At 38.3% G+C, this 24,901-nt stretch overlaps 1 protein-coding gene across 3 annotated transcripts in view; it reads left to right on the top strand.

The window, feature by feature from the left end:
- The window catches only part of SLC66A2 (solute carrier family 66 member 2), a 169,179-nt gene that overhangs the window by 22,981 nt on the left and 121,297 nt on the right, over nucleotides 1-24,901 (top strand). For 2 of the 3 annotated variants that reach the window (XM_020986901.2, XM_020986902.2), the window contains exon 4: nucleotides 15,501-15,554. The exons of the other annotated variant lie outside the window; for it this stretch is intronic. In XM_020986901.2, coding sequence (XP_020842560.1) covers nucleotides 15,501-15,554 — 54 coding nt within the window. The remainder of the gene's footprint in view (nucleotides 1-15,500; nucleotides 15,555-24,901) is intronic. 3 annotated transcript variants of the gene reach the window in all.

Here is a 24,901-nt window from a genome sequence, read left to right as displayed (position 1 = left end):
TTTTGGACCTCTTTTGCCATTTGGGTTAGGCTGTTTTTTAAGGTGTTATTTTCTTCAGTATTTTGGGGGGTCTCCTTTATCAAGTTGTTGACTTGTTTTTCATGATTTTCGTGCATCACTCTCATTTCTCTTTCCAGTTTTTCCTCTACTTCCCTTACTTGCTTCTCAAAATCCCTTTTGAGCTCTTCCAAGGCCTGGGACTGATTCATATTTTTCTTGGAGGCTTTGGATGTGGGAGCTTTGACTATGTTGTCTTCTTCTGGTTGTATATTTTGATCTTCTTTGTCACCAAAGTAAGATAATACAGTCTGACACTTTTTGCTAGGTTTACTCATGATCCCAGCCAATTACTTGAGTTTTAAACTCCTTGTTAAGGTAAGAGTCTGCTTCCAATGTGGAGAGTGTACTGTCCCAAGCTTCAGAGGTTTGTGTAGCTGTTTTCAGAGATACTTGTAGGGACCTGTAAATTTTCAGTTTTTCCAAGGTGGTATGATAAGGGGCAAGGTATTTACTCCTTTCCTGGCCTGTGACCACAAGTATTCCTTTCTGTCCCATAACTGTGAGGAGAGGTTCCTCTCCACAGCCACTACCAGCTCCATCACACCAGCGCTCCTCCTCACCCCAGCACTGCTGCCCAGAATTGTGACCCAAATCCAAACAGGGGCAAAGCAAGAGATTCCTGCCTCAGCACTGGCAAAGAGATCCCTGCAGTCCCTTTCTGATCAGCCACTGAATTCCCCCTCAGTCTGTGGGCAGGAAGCTCGGGAAGCAGCTGCCCCGCCCAGGGCCAGGCTCTTGGGGAATGGAGTTGAGACCCTGCCTTCCTCTCTGACCACCGACAGAAACAGACTTTTCCCACTGACCTTCTAAGTTGTCTTTGGCATTGGTGGATTGAGGAGTCTGGAAATCTCCACAGCTGCCAGCGATTCAGTCCTCTGAGGCCTGCTCCAGGTTTGCTGCGGCCTGCGCGCCCATGCTGTGCTGCAGTGCGCTGCGCTCCCCAGCCCGGTGCGATACACCTTTCTGATCAATCGTCCAGGTTGTCTTAGGCTAGAAATTTGTTTCACTCTGTCTTTTTGTGGGTTCTGCTGCTTCAGAATTTGTTTAGAGCCATTTTTTATGAGTATTTGGAGGGGTTTGGGGGAGAGCTCAAGCAAGTCACTGCTTTCATGCCTCCATCTTGGCTCTGCCCCCTAGAGCCATTTTTTATGAGTATTTAGAGGGGTTTGGGGAGAGTTCAAGCAAGTCACTGCTTTCATGCCTCCATCTTGGCTCCACCCCCCCCCAAAGTTATTCTTTCTAAATAAAAGAGTGGGAAGGGGAAGGCCTAAACATCTGAGGACAGTAGTAACTTTCATTTTTATAGGTGACAAGTTTGTTTCTATTCTTTGCAGATTGAATTGTGAAAGGATAGAGAGCTCAAAGTTAAACAGAGCAAGACTTCTTAACCTGCTTTATGTCATGGACCCCTTTAGAAGTCTGATGAAGTCTCTGGATCTCTATTAGAGTAAAGTTGTTAAATGCGTAAAAGAAAATACATGGGCTCACAGAGGAAATAAGTTATTGAAGTACAATGATCAAAATATATTAAAAAAGAAACACAAGCTCATGGATTCCAGGTCAAGAACTCCTGCTCTAGATGTTTCTAATAGTATGTGAGAAGACATGGCTGGTTAGTCCTACATCACTGAGATGCTTGTCTTCCCGTGCCTACCTACAACATTTGCCTTGCCATTAGCAGAATTAGCTGTTGAATGTCCCCTGTCAGGTTTTGAATGCTAGGCTGAGACTTCAGAAGATTCAAATGAAAAAAAAGTATAATAATTTAGAGGGATGTTGGCTTTAAAACATCATTTCATGGATTCTCTTGGCTTTTATTTTAGTACTAGGGGGAATTTGGTCAAGGAACATCCTGTGTGTTGGTGAGTTCTCCACTATACAAACTTGTACAGCTATCAGTTGGGGACTAAATCTCAATGTGATTGTAGTCCTGGTGATGGTGCTTGACGTCTTCATTTCTTTCCAGGTGCTTATTAGACTGAGAGCAACTGTAGATGAAAGGAAAGAAATAATATAGTTTATCTCTGAAACTTTAAAAAAAATTTTATTTAATGAATTTTAGTTTTCAGCATTCACTTCCCGAAGATTTTGAGTTTTAAATTTTCTTCCTCTCCCACTTCTCCCCCCTACCCTGAGATGGTGTACAATCTGATATAGGCACTCCATACACATTCATGTTAAGCATATTTCCCCATTAGTCATGATGTAAAGAGCAATTAGAACTGATGGGAGGAACCACGAGAATGAAGCAATAAAACAAAACCAGAAAGGAAACAGAGAGTGAATAGTATGCTTCCATCTACATTTAGACTCCATATTTTTTTCTCTGGGTGTGGATAACAATTTCTATCATGAATCTATTGGAGTTGTCTTAGATTCTTGTGTTGCTGTGAAGAGCTAAGTCTATCAAAGTCAGTTGTCCCATAATGTGGCTGTTAATTGTGTATAATGTTCTCCTGGTTCTACTCATTTCATGTAAATCTTTCCAAGTTTTTTTGAAGTCTGCCTGCTCATCATTTCTTCTGGCACAAAAGTATTCCGTTACATTAATATGCTACAACTTGTTCAGCCATTCCCTGATTGATGGGAATCCCCTTGAAATTTTCTTCAGTCATTCATTATACACAGAGTTGGTTCCAGCGTGGAATTGGTCCCTCTTGCCTGAATCATGATGAGTTACTGAGTATGAGAAATTGGAGATGGATTGTTTTGGAGAGGAAAAGTTTGCTGGGAGATAGGTAGAAGGAAGCAAGAGGGATAGAGAATCTATCAATTGATCAGAATTAACATTTTATTACATGGATCTTCCTTCCTCTCCCACTCAAGGTATGAATCAGTCCAGATTTAATGTGAAGTTATAATTTTCCATTACAAGAAAAACTCATGCATATTCTAGAAGGGAGAGAAATTTAATAGTGTTTTAATAGTTTTAATAATGTACATATATCCTAAATTTCCCTTATATGTGTGGTTCAAAATGGTGTTTTTGAAAGCGACCTTTGGGGCAGCTAGGGTGGCGCAGTGGATAGAGCACCAGCCCTGAAGTCAGGAGGACCTGAGTTCAAATCCAGCCTCAGACCAAACACTTGACCCTTACTAGCTAGGTACCTAGGCAAATCACTTAACCTCAGTTGCCTAAAAAAAAAAAGAAAGAAAGAAAAAAAAGAAAGTGATCTTCTTGGAACAGCATCTGACTGACCTGAGGCTTAATCGTTTTGAGGGCTCTGTCTTTGCTGCTAGAAACTGAATTCTGACCCAATAATGTTTTTTGTATCCATGTGAAGAACATCTCTTCTCCAAGATGAAATGTGTTTAGAAAAATACGTTAGAAGAAATTTGAATCAGTCTTTCTCTGGTCTTATTGTAACTTGGAGCAAGGAAATAGAATCAATATTCTATTTGCTTTGTTGGGTTTTACAGAACAATGATAGGTGTTAAAAGAAAATCTGAAGGACACTCCACTCCACTAACTCTCAGTGGCTAACAGAGGCCTCTTTAAAGTTCACTTCTAGTTTCTTGGAAATGCTGCTTCTGTTGACCAGTAGTAACTTAGAAAAATGTTGTGGGTTGCATTTTTCATATTTCCTGTTTATCCACATTTTCCATATGATTTCTTCTAGGCCTTGGGCTTGTATCACTTCTGTAGTTTGTCTGGAGATAAAGTCAATTCATCTTTTCCTGATGGACTGAGAAATTTTAGGAAGAACCCCAGGTCATACTTGGATGAGAACATTTAGCTTAGATTAAGTATGTGATCTAAGAGTTTCAATCAACATCTTCAAACAAACCATCATAGAGGAAAATAGGAGAAGGAAGGAATTGTCTGATCAATATAAGAAATCAACCTTAGTGCTTAATATTTTGTTCTATTTACTTCCATGCTTAATTCTGGACTAATTTCACAGTCCAACCAATTTTTTTTAGAACCATTTCCCCCCCATTTATGAAGTAAGGAGGGTGATCTAGGATTTTGGCATAGAATGGAAAAAAAAACTTTAAGAAAATTGAAAAAATTACCTTTTGTCCTGTGGGATTAGTTTTTGTGATTCCAGGCTGGGAAAATCATCCAGTCTGTGGACTGGTATGGCTAACTGTAAACAGGACTGAATGTAATAAACAACAGGAAGCATTTCTTGTTTGGATTTCCCTGTGACCAGAGCATATATTCCTTTTTTTATTTTCTGAGACACAAGGACAGAATACTTCCCACAACTCTACCAGATTTTTATGTGTGAATATGTTCTTTCCCTCTTACTCTTACTATATACTTTCTTTGCATGAACTAATTGAGGGATGTTGAGCAGATGTGAAGCTACCTGCTTTATAGAACCACAGATAGAATGGGAAGAACATTGGACCCAAAGGACCTTACTGGATCTAAGTCATAGCTAATCTGCTCTGTAATGATGGCTCCCATCATAGTTTGGTTGATCCCCCTAAAATAGCTTTTGTTCTTTCCTGAATGAACCATAGTTGATAAATTTCAGCTTCCTGATAGGAAAAAAGAAGCCATTTCTGGTTTTTTTTTTTCCTCACAGATCCTCTTGGAGGTGATACTGTTCTTTTTCTGGCTACCAGAGAGGCAGTAGATCAGCAGATTATTAAATGCCAATCATTCTTCTTTGCCCTCCTTCCATTAACTTTAAAATTTTTTTTACCAATTTTATTTTTCATTCTCTTCCTCCCTTTTCCAGTGAATCTTCCCTGTAACAAAGACTTAATAATGAGAAAAAAAATCAACACATTTAATAACCAATACTTCCTGCATCTGAGAGCATATGCAATGTTTAAAACACATAGTTTCCCACATCTCCAGGAAAGGGAGAGAGCTGCATTTTCTCAGTTCTTATCTAGGACCAAGCTTGATCATTATGTTTAACTTTATTTTATTATTCTTAACATGTATATTGTTGTAGCCTTTGTGTATATTTTTCTCTGGTTCTATTTACTGTATCAGTTCATATAATATTCCCTTGCTTCCCTGAAGCCTTTATATTCATCTTTTTCTTTGTGGCATAAGAATATTTATGACTAGTTGTTTAACCATTTACAAGTTGATTCCTATCTCTTTTTTTAAATGAGATAGGCAGTCATCATATTCATTGTGTATGACTGTGTACGAGGGCTATCTTGTTCTTTTTACTTGCATGATTTGTTTGGAACACTCACTGTTTTCTGAACATTAGGCATTTTAAGGTCTTTGGCTCTGATTCCTGCATTTCTGATGGATTAGGAGAAATTTCACCCAAATTATTCCCAACACTGGGAGTTATATTCCCTAGTGCATCTTCAAACCTCAATAAATGTTCACCTCTCTTAGAGCAGGGATTCTTAATATGGGATCTGTGACTTTGCTAGGGTCTTCCTCTTCTTTTTCCTCCTTTTCTGCTGTATTTCAGTATAATTGGATTCCATTGTAGTCCTAGGTATTTTATTTTTTTGCCTTAAAAACCCCCCATTAATCTGAGAAGGGGTCTCTGGGTTTTACCAGACTGGCAAAGGGATCCCTGGCACAAAAATGGTTAAGAACTTCTGTTCCAGAGCCACTGTCAAGTAAACCAGGTTCCTTTGACTAATCTGTTAAGGGAGAAGCAATTGAATAGAAAGTTGGTGAGAAGATAGGAAACTGGAGATAGAAGAAATAAAAGCTAAAGGCCCAGGTAATTATATTTTTATAATAATGACTAGCATTTACAGGATAATTTTTAAGGTTGCAAGGTGCTTTATTTACAAAGACTTTATCATTTTATCATCACAAGAACCCTAAGAGTTAGGTGTTGTTATCCTAATTTTATGGATGAGGAAACTAAGGCAGGCTGAGATTACATGACTTGCCCAGGGTGACACAGCTTAGTAAGTGTCCAAGGTCAGATTTGAACTCAGATCTTCCTGACTCTGGGCCCAGAACTCTAGTCACTGCTGTCTGTTCTGGACTGGTAATCAGGATACCTGGCTTCTTCTGGTTATATATCAGTAATTCTCTTATATGAAGTCATCTCTGAGTTCCTGTCTACCTCTGTGATTTTGTATTTTCATGCTTCATCTGTTGGCTCCCAGAGGGAGAGAGACAGCTAGCCAGTAGAAAGAGTGCTAGACTGGGAGTCAAGAAGACCTGAGTTCAGATCTGGCCTCAGATATTTAACTAGCTGCATAACCCTGGGCAAGTCATTTAACCTCTGTTTGTCTTAGTTTTCCTTATTTGTAAAATGAAGATGATAATAATAATATGTACTTCACAGGGTTAACGAAGATCAAATGAGATAATATTTGTAAAATAGTACTTGGTGCCTGGCACAGAGTAGGTGCAAAATAAATTCTTATTCCCTCCCCTTCCTCTGTTAATTAGGACTCAATAATATAGGAGCTTTTGTAATGTTCAGATATAGCACATTAATCATTGAGAGAAAAGGAAACTGGGCTAGGGAAGGAGGATATTTGTGTAGTGGATGTGTGTTCTACTTTTTTTTTTGGTTTTGGTTATTTGCTGGAGGGAGAACTCATCAGAAGTCATTTAGAGAGTGCCTGCTTTGTGTGTTTAGTGCAACTATAGATACTACTAGTTGTTAAATTTGCATTTGTGTTTGCTTACAGTTATTTGCTAATGAAATTTCATTTCAAAGGCAGCCAAATCTGATGGTATCTTAAACAAATGATGCATAGCTTTGGTCAGACATTTTCTTTATGGGCCCAATAAGTCTGAGTTCTTGCTTTTAAGTTTTTTCTTTCTGTTCTCCTTCCTCACAAACAAAATGAAATAAAACCAAAACACCTGTGTTGTTTCCAGCTTGGTGCTTTTTCTCAATTGCCAAAAAAAAAAAAAAAGGAAGCCGACCAGCTTGGTGCTTTTGGCTCTCTGATTTTAGGACTGTGGGTAGTACCTATTTGTAAGTTAGCAGAATACTTCAAATGAGGTTTTAGAGCAATAGGTGTGAGGGAGTGGAGAGAAGTGTTTGAGCTCTTCTAGAAAATAATACTAAGGGAGTTCTAGGGCAGAAGTTCTTAACATTTTGTGTCCTGTACCTTTTGGGCAGTCCCATGAAGAAGCATATGGACTCCTCAAAATGGTGTTTTTAAATGCATAAAATAAAATACAGAGGAAAACAATTACATTGAAATTCAGTTTTCAAAATTTTAGGAAAAAGAAAGTCTATGGATCCCCAGGTTAAGAGCCCCTGTTCTAGGGTGTAGTCGATTCAGTGCTAAGACTGGATCTCTCCCCTGCAGCTATTACTAGTTCCCTTTTATGTACTTATCCTTCAAAGATGGACATTAGACTCTGGTCCATAGACTCATTAAAATAAATAGGTAGTATTTACCCATTTCTAACTGGCAGTTAGTTTAATGTGTCCTTGAAAATAGTTTTATGGGGCCAATTTTGTTAATTTATATCCTACTCTGTATTTTACAAAGCAGTTTCTTCACAACAGCCCTGTGAGAGGTAGTTAGTACAGTATTTTTATCCTTACTTCAAAGATGAAGGTTGTGTGACGGTCTAGGTGAAGGGGGTGGGACCTCGAGGCCACATGTGGCCCTCTAGGTCCTCAAGTGGGGCCCTTTGACTGAATCCAAACTTCACAGAGCAAATCCCCTTAACAAAAAGATTTGTTCTGTAAAACTTGGACTCAGTCCAAAGGCTGCACCCAAGGATCTAGAAGGCCACATGTGGCCTTGAGGCAGGCTGCAGGTTCCCCATCCCTGGTAGGGTCATTAGCAAGTGGTGAATGTAGGTTCTATTTTGAAAAATAAATGGATACTTAGACTTGTGGAGGAAGAGAAGTCAAACTACTAAATGGGTGCTGGAGGTCAGGGAGGGAACTGCAATGACCTGGCCCACTAGCTCTCATTGATTCTGTATTTATTAATATGCCTCCAGTAGTTTAGAGGAAGAAAACTGCTGCCGTTGTAGCCTTGTAACTACTCCACTTAGGCCATCAATCTTGTAATTATAAAACTGAGAAAACACAGAGCATGGGGATAAAAGCCATCTAACTAATAGAGACAGCTTGGTGGATAGGGTGCTGAGCCTGGAGTCAGAAAGACTTGAGTTCAAATGTGGCCTCGACACTTAATAGCTATAGAATCTTGGCAAATCACTTAACCTCTATTTATTTCATGTTCCTTATCTATAAAATGGAGATAATAGCATCTACCTCCCCAGATTGTTGTAAATGAAATAATATTTGTAAAGTGATTAGTATAGTATAGTAGGTGTTATATAAATATTTGCTACTAATGTTAACTACTCACCACCACCACCACTGCTATGATGAAGATGACATCTCCAAAGTATATCTATCCCTTTTCCACTCTGCTCTGCTGCTGCTGTCTCTCAGATCTTTATTCTTTACAAGTGCGTATAGGGTATGTTTAGGGAAGACTAGTACCTCTGATGTGAGGGCTGCCAAGACCTTTTCTGGACTACTTTCCACCTTTGGTGTCCACCTGATCCACTTAACTCTCACCTATGGCTCCAAGAAGCTGTAGCATGCACACTGGCCACACCCCAGTAAACCATTTTGGGAGATGGGCTAAACCAGGTTGAGGGTAACTGAGGGGTCTCAAACCCATTGGGTAGTTATCGGGCTGACTACCCTAAGTATGTGAGGACTTCCGTTGGTGGAATGGGTGATACACTGGGAGCTGTAGTCACAACCCTACACATAGGTGGCCCAGGCCATAAGGTTGTCTTTTCACTGAAAGCATGAGTGAGATTTGACAGCCCCCAGGTGTCTGAGCAGCCTTTTAAGGATCACACAACTCACCTCCTGGTGTAAGGAAGGGGCTAGAAGAGGTGCCCTTAAAATTGTCTGCTTACCCAACCCTGGCCTGATTACCGAGGCAGGCAGGGATCCTGCTCTGCAGTTGAAACACAAAAAATTGTACAAAAACTTCTGCCAAAATAATTCCTCTTACCATTGGTATATGGCATGTGTGCACACTTACAGACAACACAAAATCCAGTAGATCTGAAAGACAAACAGCTCTTGTTGTGAGACAACTTGGCAGGTATCACATCTAAATAACAGCCCTGAGCAAAACAAGGCTTGCAAATGAAGGTCAGCTTACTGAAGTTGGAGCTGGATACCCATTTTTCTGGAGTGACCACAGTGAAGGGGAGTGCCATGAAGTTGGTATAGGTTTTACAATCAAAACTAATCTGGTCAACAAGCTTATATGCCTACCAAAAGGACTAAATGAAAGGTTCATGACAATGTGATTGCTACTTGCAGGAAAATGCCATGTTACCATCATCAGTGCCTGTGCTCCCACCTTAACAAACTCTGATGAGGTCAAAGAAAAACTTTTATGAAGAGACTCTTATCATCAATGTGCCAAAAGAGGACAAGGTTATAATTCTGGGTGACTTTAATGCTGGAATAGGCTCAGTCTACCAGACATGGCAGGAAGTCCTTGGGAGGAATGGAGTTTGAAACAGCAACAGCAGCGGTCACTTACTACTGAAGACTTGTGTATCTCGTGATTTTCTCATCACCAACATTGTCTTCCATTTACCTAAACACAATAAAATTTCATGGATGCAGCAAACATTGGCATTTAATAGATGATGTCATTGTAAGGAGAAGAGTCAGGATGTGAGCAATGAAGGCAATATATGCTGGACTGATCATAGATTTATCCTCTTGAAGCTAAATATTCACATTCAATAAAAGCTGTGGCCTCAAGGCAAAATAGCTATTGGAAGAGTTAATGTCACCAGATTAGAGCATTTCTCTGAGTGGGAACAGTTTGTTGCTAATTTGGAGGGAAAGTTGAATCAACACACAGTTGGTAAGAGTGGAGCAGAAAAGGAGTGGGCAGCTTTCAGAGATTTGGTGTATAGGCTGCATTTGCTCATCTGGGTCAGAACATTTGCAAACATCAAGATTGGTTTGATGAAAATTATGGGGGACAGCTAGGTGGCACAGTGAGTAGAATTTCTGGCCTTGGAGTCGGGAGGATCGACCTGAGTTCAAATCCAGCCTCAGACACTTAACACTAGTTGTGTGACCCTGGGCAAGTCAGTTAACCTTATTGCCTTGCCAAAAAGGAAAAAAAAAGAAAAATAAAATTATGGGGAAATTCAGAACCTACTAAATGAAAAATGAGAACTCCACAGGTTTACCAGCAGGATAGTTCATCCATCTTCAAGAAGGCAACATTTAAATTCCATCAAAAGTAAAGTACAAGCAAAGCTTAGAGACGTGCAGGATTCTTGGCTCAGTAAGAAGGCAGATGAAATTGAGTTTTATGCTGATAGTAACAATCCCAAGCACTTTTATGATGCCCTGAAGCCTATTTATGGGCCAGTGACCTGTGGTGCATCTCAACTACTCAGTGCTGATGGAGTCACATTAATTAGTGATAAGGACGTGATCCTAAAGAGATGAACTGAACACTTCCATAGTGTTCTCAATAGTCTGTCATCGATCAATGCTGAAGCCATTGAGCGTTGTTCACCTTGTCTCAGCCGGAACAGAATCAGCACCAGGTGCTTTGCCATATGAAAGGAGCCTAATGTCATTCAAAACTTCTTTTTCAGGTGGAACTTCAGCTGGGGAGGATTGACTTCAACCTGAGGTGGGGAGGTGGGGGGAAGGTCCATTGCTCATACAAAAGCTGATTGAAATTTTCTAAGTTATAAGGCAAGAGGAGGTTATCTTCCAGGAATTCAAGGACACCTCCATTGTTCATATCTATAAAGGTAAAGGAATTAGATTGTCCTGTGACAATCACCAGAGATGGGGGTAGGGGGTCTCTTAGTTATTGCTGGCAAGATTCTTGCCACAGTCCTCCTTAATTGGCTGATTCTTCACCTGGAAGATGGTCATCTATCTGAGAATCAGCGTGGCTTCAGAAAGAGTCAAGGAATGGTTGATAATATGTTTGCTGCCCGACGACTCCAGGGGAAATGCTAGGAGAAGAACAGAGGTCTGTACACAGTGTTTGTTGATTTGACCAAGGCCTTTGATGCTCTCAGTCATGATGGTTTATGGAAAATTATGTCAAAATTTGGTTGCCTAGAGAAGTTCATCGGTATTGTATGTCAGTTTTGTTATGGTTTGCTTGCCCCGGTTCTGGATAATGGACAATGCTCTTGTGCTCTCTCAGGAACCAGTAGAGTGAAACAGGGATGTGTGCTTGCTCCCAAAACATTATCCCATGGTGTTTTCAGTTCTGTTGTCAAAGAGGACGAACTGGCATCAAGGTCAGCTACCGCACTATGGTGAATTCTCGAATTTGAAAAGACTACCAGCTAAGACTAAAGTAGAAGGAGTATTGGTGCATGATTTTTGTTTACAGATAATTGTGCTCTCAATGCAGCCTCTGAAGCTGAGACACAACAAAGTATGGATTGATTCTGTTGTTTGTGGTAATTTTGGCCTAACAATTAACACCAAGAAAACATAGGTACTCCGTCGGCCAGAAACAACACCCATATGTGGAACCATTGGTTACAGCAAATGGAGAAGTTTTGAATACTGTGGATAAGTTAACTGACGTAGGCAGTATATTTTCCAGGGATGTACACATTGATAATGAGGTTGACACACTCATTGCCATAGCTAGCTCAGTATTTGGGAGACTCCAAAGGAAAGTGTAGGTGAGAAGAGCTATTATTAGACTGACTACCAGACTGAACATTTACAGAACCATATGCTGATCTCAATGTCGTATGCCTCTGAAAACTGGACTATTATACCAGCACCATACCAAGAAACTGAATCACTTCTGTTTGAATTATCTTAGGAAGATTCTGAAGATCACTTGGCAGGATAAGATATCAGACATTGAGGTCTTTTCTTGAACTAAACTGTCAAGCATTCAAACTCTACTGCAGAGAGCGCAACTCCGATGGGCTGGCCACATTGTTTGAGTGCCAAGCATATGTTTGCCAAAAAGACTTTTATGGAGAACTCATACAGGGCAGGTACTCATGTGGTAGTCAAAAAAAGTAATACAAGGACACTCAATATCTCTGTTAAGAACTTTGGAATTGGGAAGCTAGGTGGCACAGTTTGTTAGTGCACTGGCCCTGGATTCAGGAGGACCTGAGTTCAAATATGGTCTCAGGCACATAACATTTACTAGCTGTGTGACCCTGGGCAAATGATTTAACCCCATTGCCTAACCAAAAAAAAAAAAAGAACTTTGGAATTGTGTGACATGGGAGACACTGGCACAGGACCACCCAGCATGGTGTGCGCTCGTCAGAGAAGGTGCTGTGCTCTATGACCAAAGCAGAATTGAAGTAGCTCAAAAAAAAAATTAGAGATGCACAAATTTAGAGAATCCACACCAAATGTTCACATGGACTTTTTGTGCCCCACTGTGGTAGAGAATTCCAAGCTCATGGGTCTCATCAGCCAGTCAGACACACTGTAACTAAAGTCCAACATAGTGATATCATTTTGGTCCTTTTCGAGAACAAAGGACAATAACCAACTAAACAACTCTTGGTTGATTTAGTTATAGCTGTTTTATGTTACCTGAGTCTTTTCCTTGATTTTCATGAAGTTGATAACACATTAGTGTCTTATGAAATAGATGGAGGAAGGATCATCAATAATGGGCTTCTTGACTTCACTTAGAGAATGTATTGGATGTTCACTGTAGTAAGTAGGAAAGAAGAAAATGAAAAGTTGTGTTTGAGTGAATTGGCAGTTTTATCTCTGGACCAACTTGGGTCATTTGTGTAATTATAATAGAAATCTTTGTCGGGGAGAAGGAAAGGAGAAAATAGTAGACATTTTTAGTCAGGAGAATGACAAGGTTTTCTTCCTAAGGTGGTGTATTCCATCATATCTCTGAATTTCCTTCCTTTTTTGATCACTTCCATAAGCTTTTGAGTTTAAAATTTTCCTCCCTCTCCCTTCCCCCCTGCCTCCCCAAGACGTCCCACAATCTGATATAGGCTATACATATACATTCCTGTTAAACATATTTTCATATTGGTGATGTTGTAAAGGAAGAATTAGAACCAATAGGAGGAACCACAAGAAAGAGGAAACAAAACAAAACAAAACAGAAGAAACAAAATAACAAATATCATGCTTTGATTTGCATTAAGACTCCATGGTTCTTTCTTTGGATGTGGATAGCATTTTCTGTTATAGATCCTTGCATTGCTGAGAAGAGCTAAGTCTATCAAAGTTAGTTATCACACAATGTGGTGGTTACCGTGTACAATGTTCTCCTGGTTCTGCTCATTTCACTCAGCATCAGACCATACAAATCTTTCCAGGTTTTTCTGAAGTCTGCCTGCTTATCATTTCTTATAGCACAATAGTATTCCTTTACATTCATATACCACAACTTGTTCAGCCATTCCCCAATTGATGGGCATCCCCTCAATTTCCAATTCTTGGCCACCACAAAAAGAACTGCTATAAATATTTTTGTACGTGTGTGTACTTTTCCCTTTTTTTTTTTTTTGGTGAGGCAGTTGGGGTTAAGTGACTTGCCCAGAGTCACACAGCTAGTGAGTATGTCTGAGGCTGGATTTGAACTCAGGTCCTCCTGACTTCAGGGCCAGTGCTCTATCCACTGTGCCACCTAGCTTCCCCCTTTAAAAATTTTTTTAAAATTGTAATTTTTTTTTTCCCATTTTTATGATCTTTTTGGGATACAACTCTAGAAGTGCTGTTGCTGAGTCAAAGGGTTTGCACATTTTTATAGCCCTTTGGGCGTAGTTCCAAATTGCCCTCCAAAATGGTTGGATCATTTCACAACTCCACCAACAACATTTCCTTCCTTTTTAGAAAAAAGTTTTATTGATAAGTTTCATTTTATTTTATAGAAATTTATAGATTACTTCCATTTTGTGGGAGTTCTCTTGTAACGAAGTAAACCAGCTAAGTAAAACTAACAACATAGTGTTCTGTTCGGAAAGTGCATATATAACATTTCACATCTGTTACAACCCTACCACCTTTCAGTTTTTTTGATTATCAGAATCCTTTTTTTCTTTTGCTTCCGCTTCCTAAATATGTATAGTTAAACACAACAAATTCCTTTAACAGCTGTATTAAAAAGTTTATAGGTCTCATTCTGCAGCTTAAATCAGTCATATTCCAGTGATGGATATGACATGCTTCACTATTTGTCCTCTAGAATCTCAAATGGTCAGTTGTATTGATCATAGTTTTTACAGTTTCCAATTATTTGTTTTTTGGTTTGGTTTTTGTTTTTTACAGTGTTGTTGCTATTGCATAAATTGTTCTGGTTCTACTAATTTCGTTCTTCATCAGTTTATAAAGGTTCTCAGAATTGTTCCTTTTTATAATACTGATTTTATAGCATAAATTGTTCTTGTTCTGCTCACTTCACTCTGCATCAGCTCATACACATCTTTCCACATCTTTTTGAAATCATCTGTTTCCTCATTTCTTGCAGCACAATAGCATTTCATTACATACATATAATTCACAAGTTATTCAGCCATTCCTCAATCGTTGGATATCCTCTTAGTTTCCAGTTTTTTTTTGCCACCACAAAAAGAGCTGCTATGAATATTTTTGGGTATAAAAACCCTTTACTTTTTCTTTGATTTTTTGGGGGGGATGAGGGGAGAGGTATAAGCCTACCAGTGATATAGGTAGTTCAGAAGGCACATATGGTTTAGTAACATTTTGTGTATTATTCCAAATCTCTCTCCAGGTTAGTTGTACTCATTCACATTTTAATGGTGCATAAATTTGCCTGTTTTCCCACAGATTCTCCACCATTTGTCATTTTTCCTTTTTTGTTAATTTTTTGCCAGTCTGAATTGAGGTGGGATGGACTCAGACTTGTTTTAATTTGCATTTCTTTAATTAATAGTGATTTGGAGCATTTCTTCATATGGCCATAGATAGCTTGCATTTCTTCCCTTGAGAATAGCCTGTTTGTATCCTTACTACATTTATCAGTTGAGGAATGGCTTTTTCTTACAAATTTGAATCAGTTCTTTATGTATCTTGAATAGGAGATCTTTATCAAAGAAACTTGATGTGAAGGTTTTTTGTTTGTTTCCTTTTTAATTTAGTTTTTGCATTTTAATTTCCTTTTTTCTTAACATGACTAAGCTAGTTAAGCTAGGTGGCTTTATTTTCATTTTAGACCTCATCAAATCTGTATGGGGACTTTTTGCTCTGTCTTTCCCTTTAAATGTTGGAAGGTGAAGGGATGAAAAGTATAGGGGAACAGGTGGGGAGGGCATGGATGGGTGTTGTGTGTGGGTGTAGAGTAAGGTGTTTGGAGCTATGGGTCAGTGAGCAGGAAGGATAATTCTACAAAGTACAGAAACCTCAAGAATTGTGGCCTTTTTCTGTTAGAGTGTTCGAAAGAAGAGAAGGGTGGGGAGATAAAACCACTTACTTGCCTCTCAAACTCGTCTGTTTTTTTGTCTTCTTTTCTTCCCTTTCTGTTTGTTTGTTTGTTTTTTTATTTTTAAAATATAGCTGCAGATAGTAAGGATGAAGAAATCAAAGTTCCACCCAGGCGATCCTTTCTGGGTATGTATGATGCAAACCCGTGCTGCATGAAATTGCCATCTGAACACATTTTGTTTTTCATTTCTATTAGACTGCTTTTCCTGCTTCCCAGTTCCTTACCTCTAGCTTCTCCTTCCCCAGGCATTTCCCTATTCCTATCATTGTTATTTCATTTCTGTTTGGTTTTTCTGTTATTTTAGATTGTGGTTGCATGCCAGCCATTTCTACCAAGAATCCAGATAAGCCATTTTGCAAATTAACTAACTTGCAATTTGACTCTTTTCAAGCATGGAGTTCTGTAGAAAGACCTATTTTTCTTTTTGTGTGTGGCTAATTTTCTTTTGGTGGGGATGGAGGGTTGTGTGGGATTGGGATGAGGGTAGGATTATTGATAGTGTTTCTCTTTGTGGCTTTGTCCTTGGCCTTGCTTACCTTCATTCCTTTTCCATATCTGGTTTTTCAGATTGGTGTATGCCAAAGTACAAGGTTTACTTTTATTCTCCTTTATATTCTTTCATAAGACAAGATGACAGCTTTACATAATTTTTTAGGATGAATGCAGTCTGCTTGGGTTTTTTTTTCTTTCTGTGAAATTCCCTTGCAAGCACTCAGCAAAGGCAATGGTTTTTTGGTTCCAATTTATTCCTTACCCCTAATTTTCTTTTTCTTTCCTCAGCACTTTCTTTTTCTGTTCCTGGGTATTTTGAAAAAATAGTGTTAAGGTACTTAAGAATTTGCCAGTTATTTAGTACACACTCTTCCTTCCTCTCCCCCAACTTCATTCCCCTAGAGACTACCATCCTTGCCTCATTCATTCTTCAGGTTCTTAATGAATTGAAGTTTGCTTGGCCTAGTACAAATAGGCTGAAATTCATACTTGGTACCTGTATATGATACTACCTACTAAGCCCAAAGGGGAACTTTTGGAATGTGTGACTTTCAGTAGTTGTAATTCCTAAGGAGAAAGAGACATTTGAGAATATAAAAAAGAGGATTATCTGCATATAGCAGAATACCTTAGCTGGATGGACTTGTTTAAAGGAAAAAAATATGATGCTATTTCTAACAAAAATGTGAATGAAGAATGATTTGTACTTTTCAGGCCCTACAAATAGTATATATTGACTAATAATGTGATTTACCATGCTCTTTTTTGTTTTTGTTATTTCTTTCCAACTTTTTTCCTTGGTATTTTAACCCAAATAAATTGTTTTTTTCTTTATAATGTTTATAATCCTTATGAATTTGAGAATTTATATGTAAAAGTAACAAATCTGATTCTAACATATTGACTTTTTTTTGGTTATCCTTTAATGCTTCATCGTTGAGGATATGTGTAGAACCACAATCTGTTGGCTTTTCTTACTGGGAAAGTATCTGAAAGCTTAAGGATCTAATTTGAGGGCAGAAATGATAATATTCTTCTTTAGGCAGATTTATTTTCTGCAAAAATTGATGTTTGTTGAATTGAATGGCCTCATTCAATTCAAGCATCTTGTAAATAGAGAGAAAATGAACACGTTTTCCAACCTGACTCTTCTAACATACAGAGATCTGATCAGGTTATTCCACTCCTCAGAAATCATAAAAGGCTCCCTATCTTATCCTTTTGAACCAGTAGTTACGATCTCAATTTGTTCTGTGTCCTTGTTATAGGGTTTGAAGTATATAAGTATATAAATGCTTATATATAACAAAGATTATAGCCTTTGAAATAAATTGTTGGACTCTCCACAAAATCTGAAATGTGGAAAGGAGTAAATTCTTTGGGGGCAGGGAAGAAGTCTGGTGGATGTGTATAATTCATATACCTTTTATCTTTAAAGATAGGGTGTCCTTTATGGGGTGACCTTGTAAATAGTTACTTGCTCATAGTTGACAAGTAGGGAAGCATATTGATAGGGAAGAATGCATTGTTAAAAATAAACAGAATATGTTAAAATAGGCACATTTAAAAAAACTTAACTGCTAGGCTGCTTTAGGGGTTTTATATATGTATATGTATATATGTGTATGTGTGTGTGTGTATATATGTGTGTATATATATATATATATATACACACACACATATACATACTTTTTTTTTCCTTCTCAAAGTAGGAGAATTGAATTAAATTAAAAAAAGGGATAGTATTTTTTTTAGGGTATATGCTTAATTTTGCAGATTACCAAAGTCACCAAATGGATTTAAGAAATAGCCTTTCCTAGTTAGTAGAATGGTCACTCATTTCGTTTAGGGTATTACATAGAAATTTAGAGCTAGAAAGGATTTGAGAAATTATTTAAGGGAGGCATATGTGGTGTGATAGAAGTAGCATGGCATGCAAGTTCAGTGGCCAGAGTTTTAGTCCTATCTCTGCTGGTTAGCTTTGTAATTTAGAATTACAAAGAACTTGTTAACTTTATCCCCAGAGAGCTCGGTTTCCATATCTGTAAAGTGAGAGGCTTATATTTCTATGCCTAAGCATCCACTGTCCTGCCTAGTGCTGGTTTGGGATTCTGCCTGCAGGCACCCTGCCAGTGAATTCTGACAGTTAGTGGGAACATCTGCTAGAGAGCCATCTCATTAGCCTAGCCAGCCCCCTAGTGTTACTGTTTGTCTGCACAGCCATTAATTGCACTTGGAGCCTTGTGAAGCTTACACTAGGAGTGGAGAATATTTAGTTTGTCTTTTTTTCAACCAACAGATACCTTCTAATTTTGAATAGCTTGTGGCCTTGTAGGGCAAGTATTTTGAAGAAAATTTCAGGCTAATAAAATTAAGTCCCCTAACTTACAGCCTTTTGTATATTTAAATAGATAGCTTATATGTATTTGAGTAGCTTATACACATATATGTTGAGTAGCTTATACACGTCATATGCAGTTCTCTAAAGTTTTTATGTAGCATTTTCCTAACAACCCTGTGAAGTGGGTGGTGCAGATATTAACTGCATTTTACAGATTAGGAATTTGAAGCCTAGGTTAAGTTAATTTGCCTATATTCACATTGCTAATGTTGGGGCTAGAGTACTTGGTTTTTTTATTTAAATGGTCATGAAAGGAATATATGAGATCTGACAAATTATGAATAGGAGATGGAATACAAGCATCTATGAGTTCTTAAAAAAAAGGCAGTTTAAAAAAATCTACTTTTTTGGGAAAAATTCTCTTATGTTGAAAAACCGCTTACCACAATGACATGCGGGCAAAGAACGGTTTGTGTTATTTGTGTTTAATAGTTAGCACTATGTGGATATGTAATCAGTTAAGTAACAACAGAGTTAACTAACACTAGGTTTCTTGTATCTCTTAAAAAAATTGTGATAAATTTTTGAAATGGAATGAGCCTTACACTATGTGTTTTATAATTCAGAATGCTCTAAGCCAAGCAGAACTTTGGGCTTTCCCCATTCTTTGTCAGGCATTCATTTCCTGGCAGGGTGAGTCCCTTCTGTGCTGAAGGAACAGGAAAAGGAGAAGTGTCTGGAGATTTAGAAACCTGTGGTTGATCTGAGAAAGTTAAGGCAGGTTGGTGGCACAGTGGGTGGAGCCAAGGCTTGGAGTCAGGAAGAACCTAGTTCAAATTCTGCCTCAGAATTTGGGTCATTTGTGTCCTCTTGGTCTGTAAACCCAATAGGGACTGAGTGCTAACTCAGGGTTAGTTGTTGTACTAGGCAGGTGGCTGATGTTGTCCTGTCCTCTACAAGCTTTTGATCTCAGATGAATAAATGGGACATGGACATACAAGCAAGGGGAACTGTCATTGTAAACATTTAAGTAAAAATTATATTATGTGTATCAAAGAGTTAAGAGAATTTAGTGATGATAATAAATAAAGGAATTTGGCTAAAATAGGAAAAACTATATTTTTGGATCCTGTGTTTTTATATCCTGTAACCACAGGTGTCTGTCCCTCAAGTAAAGAAACTCAGGAGATTTTTTGGAGGACTTAATTTAAAATCAATACAATCCATTAACATACTTGAACATAACACATACACATTTCTAGTTGTTGTAATAACATCTTTTATTTTAGACCCTCCATTAAACTGCTATTCGTATGCCTTTATTTTGGTATGAAGGAACTCTGGGTTCTCCAGGCCAGGATGTGACCCTTGTTTGTGCCAGTGGAGAGAAAACTCTGGCAGGTCTCACCCGAATGTCTATGGGCCCAGGGATAGACTTTCCCTGTCCTAGACCCATTCTAGTTAACCTTGGAGAGGCCCATCACCAGATGACTGGCAATTAGGTTATGTCTTGTTGGTCAAAGAAATTAATGAAAGGTTATCTCCCTTAAGTATAGCAGTGGTTGCCATTCTTGTCTCTGAAGGAAATACCCAAATTCATGAAATCACAGCTCTTTATTGAAGTATTTAAATATTTGTGCATAGAATCTTATCACTTAAATTACTTTGCACATAAATTCTCATTTTTTAATACACATTATCTTAGCAATTTTGTTAAGCCAGAGTTTTTTCATACTCCTTACAGGCATGAAACTTTTTAACCATGAAAGAAGAATATCTTACAACCTTTTTCAGTGGGTTTAGGGTTTTTGTTTTCTTTTTTTTTATTAATTTATTTTGACTTATCAACAATCACTTCCATAAGCTTTTGAGTTTAAAATTTTTCTCCCTTTCCCTCTCCGCCTCCCTCCCCAAGATGCAGTCTGATATAGGCTATACATATACATTTCTATTAAACATATTTTCACATTAGTGATATTGTAAGGAGGAATTAGAACCAATAGGAGGAACCACAAGAAAAAGGAAACAAAACAAAACAAAAAAGAAGAAAAAAATAGCAAATAGTATGGTTTGATCTGCATTCAAACTCCATAGTTCTTTCTTTGGATGTGGATAGCATTTTCCATCATCTTTGGAGATGTCTTAGATCTTTGTATTTCTGAGAAGGTCCATCAATATCAGTCATCTCACAACATCACTGTTACTGTATAGAGTGTTCTCCTGGTTCTGTTCATTTCACTCAGCATCAGACCATACAAATCTTTCCTGGTTTTTCTGAAGTCAGCTTGTTCATCATTTCTTATAGCACAGTAGTATTCCTTTACATTCATATACCACAGTTTGTTCAGCCATTCCCCAATTGATGGGCATCCCCTCAATTTCCAATTCTTGGCCACCACAAAAAGAGCTGCTAAAAATATTTTTGTACATGTAGGTCCTTTTCCCATTTGTATGAATCTCTGTGGGATATAGCCCTAAAAGTGCTGTTGCTGGGTCAAAGGGTATGCCCATTTTTATAGCCCTTTGGGTATACTTCCAAATTGCTCTCCAAAATGGTTGGATTGTTTTGCAACTCCACCAACAATGCATTAGTGTTCCAATTTTCTCATATCTTCTCCAACACTTATCAGTTTCCTGTTTTGTCATGTTGGCCAATCTGATAGGTGTGATGTGGTACCTCTAAGTTGTTTTGATTTGCTTTTTCTAATCAATAGTGATTTAGAGCATTATTTCATATGATTATAGATGGCTTTAATTTCTTCATCTGAGAACTGCCTGTTCATATCCTTTGACCATTTATCAATTGGGGAATGACTTGTATTCTTATAAATTTGACTTAATTCTCTATATATTTTAGAAATGAGGCCCTAATCAGAGAGACTGGTTGTAAAATTTCTTTCCCAGTTTTCTACTTTCCTTCTAATATTGGTTGCACTTACTTTGTTTGTGCAAAAACTTTGCAATTTAACATAATCAGAATTATCTGTTTTGCATTTTGTAATGTTCCCAATCTCCTGTTTGGTCATGAAATCTTCTATTCTCCATAAATCTGACAGGTAAACTATTCCTTGCTCTCCCAGTTTGCTTATCAGCCTGTATATCTAAATCATGAACCCATTTTGACTTTATTTTGGTATATGGTGTGAGATTTTGGTCTATGCCTAGTTTCTACCATGCTCTTTTCCAGTTTTCCCAGCAGTTTTTGTCAAAGAGTGAGTTCTTATCCTAGAAGCTGGGGTCTTTGGGTTTATCAATTGGTAGATTACTATAGTCACTGACTACTGTGTCTTGCATACCTAACTTATTCCACTGATCTACCACTCCATTTCTTAGCCAGTACCAAGTAGTTTTGATGATTGCTGCTTTATAATACAATTTAAGATCTGGTATGGCTAGGCCACCTTCCCCTGCATTTCTTTTGTTAGTTCCCTTGATATTCTGCCTTTTGTTATGCCAAATGAATTTTGTTATTTTTTTTAGCTCTATAAATAGTTTGATTTGTATGGCACTGAATAAGTAAATTAGCTTAGGTAGAATTGTCATTTTTATTATATTAGCTCGGCCTACCCATGAGCAACTGGTGTTTTTCCAGTTATTTACATATATTCTCATTTGATCATCACAATTCTATGAGGTAGGTGCTATTATTATCCCCATTTTGCAAATGAGGAAACTGAGGCTGAGAGGTTAAATGTCTTGCCCAGGGTCACACAATTAGTAAGTGTCTAAGGCAGTATTTTAATTCAGGTCTTCCTGACTCTGGGTCCCATGTTATTTGCTGTACCATCCAACTGTCTAAAGCAGATTTTATCATTAATTTAACTTTTTTTTAAATTTGCAGGTGAATATTAGATTGCTTACTTTCTTAGGAAGGGGCTGGGGGGGAGGGGAGGGAGAAAATTTTAAAAAATGAATGTTAAAAATTGTTTTTACATGTAATTGGAAAAAATACACTATTACAAATAAACTTATGGATGAGGAAACTTAGATATGGAGAAACAATTTTATTTGTCTAAGGTCACATACTAAGTATCAATTTTCCCCTCATCCATTGCCCATTCTATGATAAAGAAAAAAAAATACAGGTCTTCTTGGTAATATTGCTGCCCTTTTCCCTTCTCCCCCAACTCTCACCACAGAGGATTATGACCCCATTAATCTATTGCTAGCTACATTCTGAACAATGCCTCAGCTCTGCTAGAACAGCAAAAAACCAGGAATTTTGCCTTTAGAAAGGATGGAGAGCAGGAAGAATTTTGCAATGATCTATTGTAGTACACTGTGGCCAGGACTTGTGCTTCACAAGGGAAGTAGCAGGTCCTGGGGAGCAGATGGGATTTCAAGTGGGAAATCTCTAGGCTGTGAAGTAGATAGGATTAAAGCCACATAGGAACTATTGGATATGGCTTACCTAATGCCTTTGTCAGGTAGGCAGCTAGAGCAGAAAGGTTTCTTTGTTTCTTGCATTTTGGAAGGTTTTGCATTACTGATGTGGTCCGAATGCAGAGTATCCACTGAGGCAGCTTCCTGACTTCTCAGACCTGGCTGATTCTCCACTCTATGTTGGACACTTATGTCACTGCCTATGCCTTGTCTCCATGGAGAAAAAGAGAGACAAGGGAAGTCTTTGGTACTCACCTGAACCAGAATTCTTAATACATATTCTAAGCTCTGTGTTTGACAACTATATTCTTAAAAGCTAAGAAGAAACCTTCTTTTGTACTCCTTGCCTGTATTGGGTCAGTAATTCACATTGCTCTTGATACCTGAGGTTAGGACTGCTATTAACAGCCTTCTAGGACACATGCAAAGGGTTTGTGATATTTTTTCTTTCTGCCATGGCCAGGTGATTGTTATCTTTGCTCAGAGGGAATGCTGGCCTCCCTCCTGAAAGAAAAGTCGGAGAGCTTATCAGGTTATCAGGGAGAATGAAATGTCCCTTTCAAAAAGAAAGTGGAAAAAGGGCATTATTGTGAAAACTAAGAAAAAAGAAAAAAGAGGGCAATTCTGTTTTGTGTCAAGAGTTTGGAAGGTGGAAGAATGTGATCCAGAGTTTGAGAAAGGGAAGAAAGAACAATGCCAACATTTGGAATGAGAAGGTTCTTTGCAAAGAGAAGAGAGGAGCTGCTTGTCCTTCTGAGAATGGTAAGGAAGATGGACAGGTTAGCGCAGGTAAGAGTTCCTTTCATGAGTCAGAGGAAGAAGAGACAAGTGATGGTGGTTGGACTTCCTGCTGGAAGTGTGGTACAGAGGCAGCTAGACATCAGCCTGATAACAGAGGGACCTGCTTTCTTTCTGGGTTATGTCTTAAATGTCAAACCTCATGTCTGCCACCTGCTTGTGGCAGTTAATGGGTACACAGACAATACTGTGCAAAGGAGCCTAAATATTGCTAAAGATAATAAAGTCTTGGGCAAAAGATAAAGGAAAATCTTAGGACAAATGAGTGTTTTCATTGTTGCTATTGTTTAAAAGCAAGGGCTTCAGAAAAGAAAGGCAGATTTGGGATTAAGAAGATGCAGTCTGAGAATTTGGATACCTGGATAATCTGGAGCATAGCTTAAATTAGAAGAATGCTGGGCTCTTGGCCAGTGATGGAATGCACCTAAAAAGACCTGGACGGATTGTGTTTACCTAGAGGTTTATAAATCTAATCCAAATGGCTTTTCAAAAAGGAAAGAGGAGGGGGAAAACTGCCTCTGAATTGGTTCCAAATTAGATACCATTGTGCATGGGTCGGGAACCTGTGGCCTACTTGTGGCCTTGAGGCCACAGGTTCCTCATTCTTGCCATAGTGATAACTTAGAGAAGCAGCTATAGTGTACCTAGAAGAATGCTAATGCAGCCACCCAGAAATACACCAGAGGCAAAATCCAGGAAGGTAGCCACCTGTAAAACCCATGGACCACACAAACAGGCTGCACACAGTATGACTAACATGCAGGGTGAGCTTATAGCTCATAACCCAAGGAAGCAAATTTGATATCCTTAAGGCTTGGTGGGATAGAACTCCTGACAGAAATGTGAATCTGGAAGAATGTACCTTATTCGAAAGAAACGAGTAAAAGTATTGCATTATAGGATCATATGCTCCTTTGAGGAAATTCAGAAACCAGAGGGGTAAGTATTGCAGGTCTTATTAAGCTAAAGAGTGATAGAAGTATGAAAGAAGTGATCATCATCATAAGGAGATATATACATATATATATATATATATATATACATACATATATATATACATATATATATATATACACACACACACACACATATACATACATATATATATGTATGTATGTATGTATTCCATATACCTCTTAGGCAAAGAGAAAAAATAGATGGATTTTGATCACAAGCCTGGCTTGGAGGCATGATTCAATAGTAATGAGAGAACTTACCATTATTTTGAAATCTTCTGGAGCTTTCTGCTGAAAGCGAAGTGGCTAATAATTCCTTGGCTTACTTTACTGATGATTTTATCTGTCAATGGGGAGAAACCAATGATCTGTTTATTACCAAGAAGGAGGTTGCTGCGGTGGAAATGATGGGAACCAAGCGGTGGGGAACAGTGATTGCTTTCTCCTTGTGATAAAGGAGAAGAAAGCTGGGCATAGTCTGATATACATTCTTAGCTTTGGG

This window comes from Phascolarctos cinereus, unplaced genomic scaffold (assembly GCF_003287225.1).
Source record: "Phascolarctos cinereus isolate Bilbo 61053 unplaced genomic scaffold, phaCin_HiC Scaffold_4;HRSCAF=312, whole genome shotgun sequence".
In the NCBI taxonomy this organism is placed as follows: Eukaryota; Metazoa; Chordata; class Mammalia; order Diprotodontia; family Phascolarctidae; genus Phascolarctos; species Phascolarctos cinereus.
The sequence above is the reverse complement of the archived record's forward strand: the minus strand, read 5'-3'. Positions and strand labels throughout refer to the sequence as shown.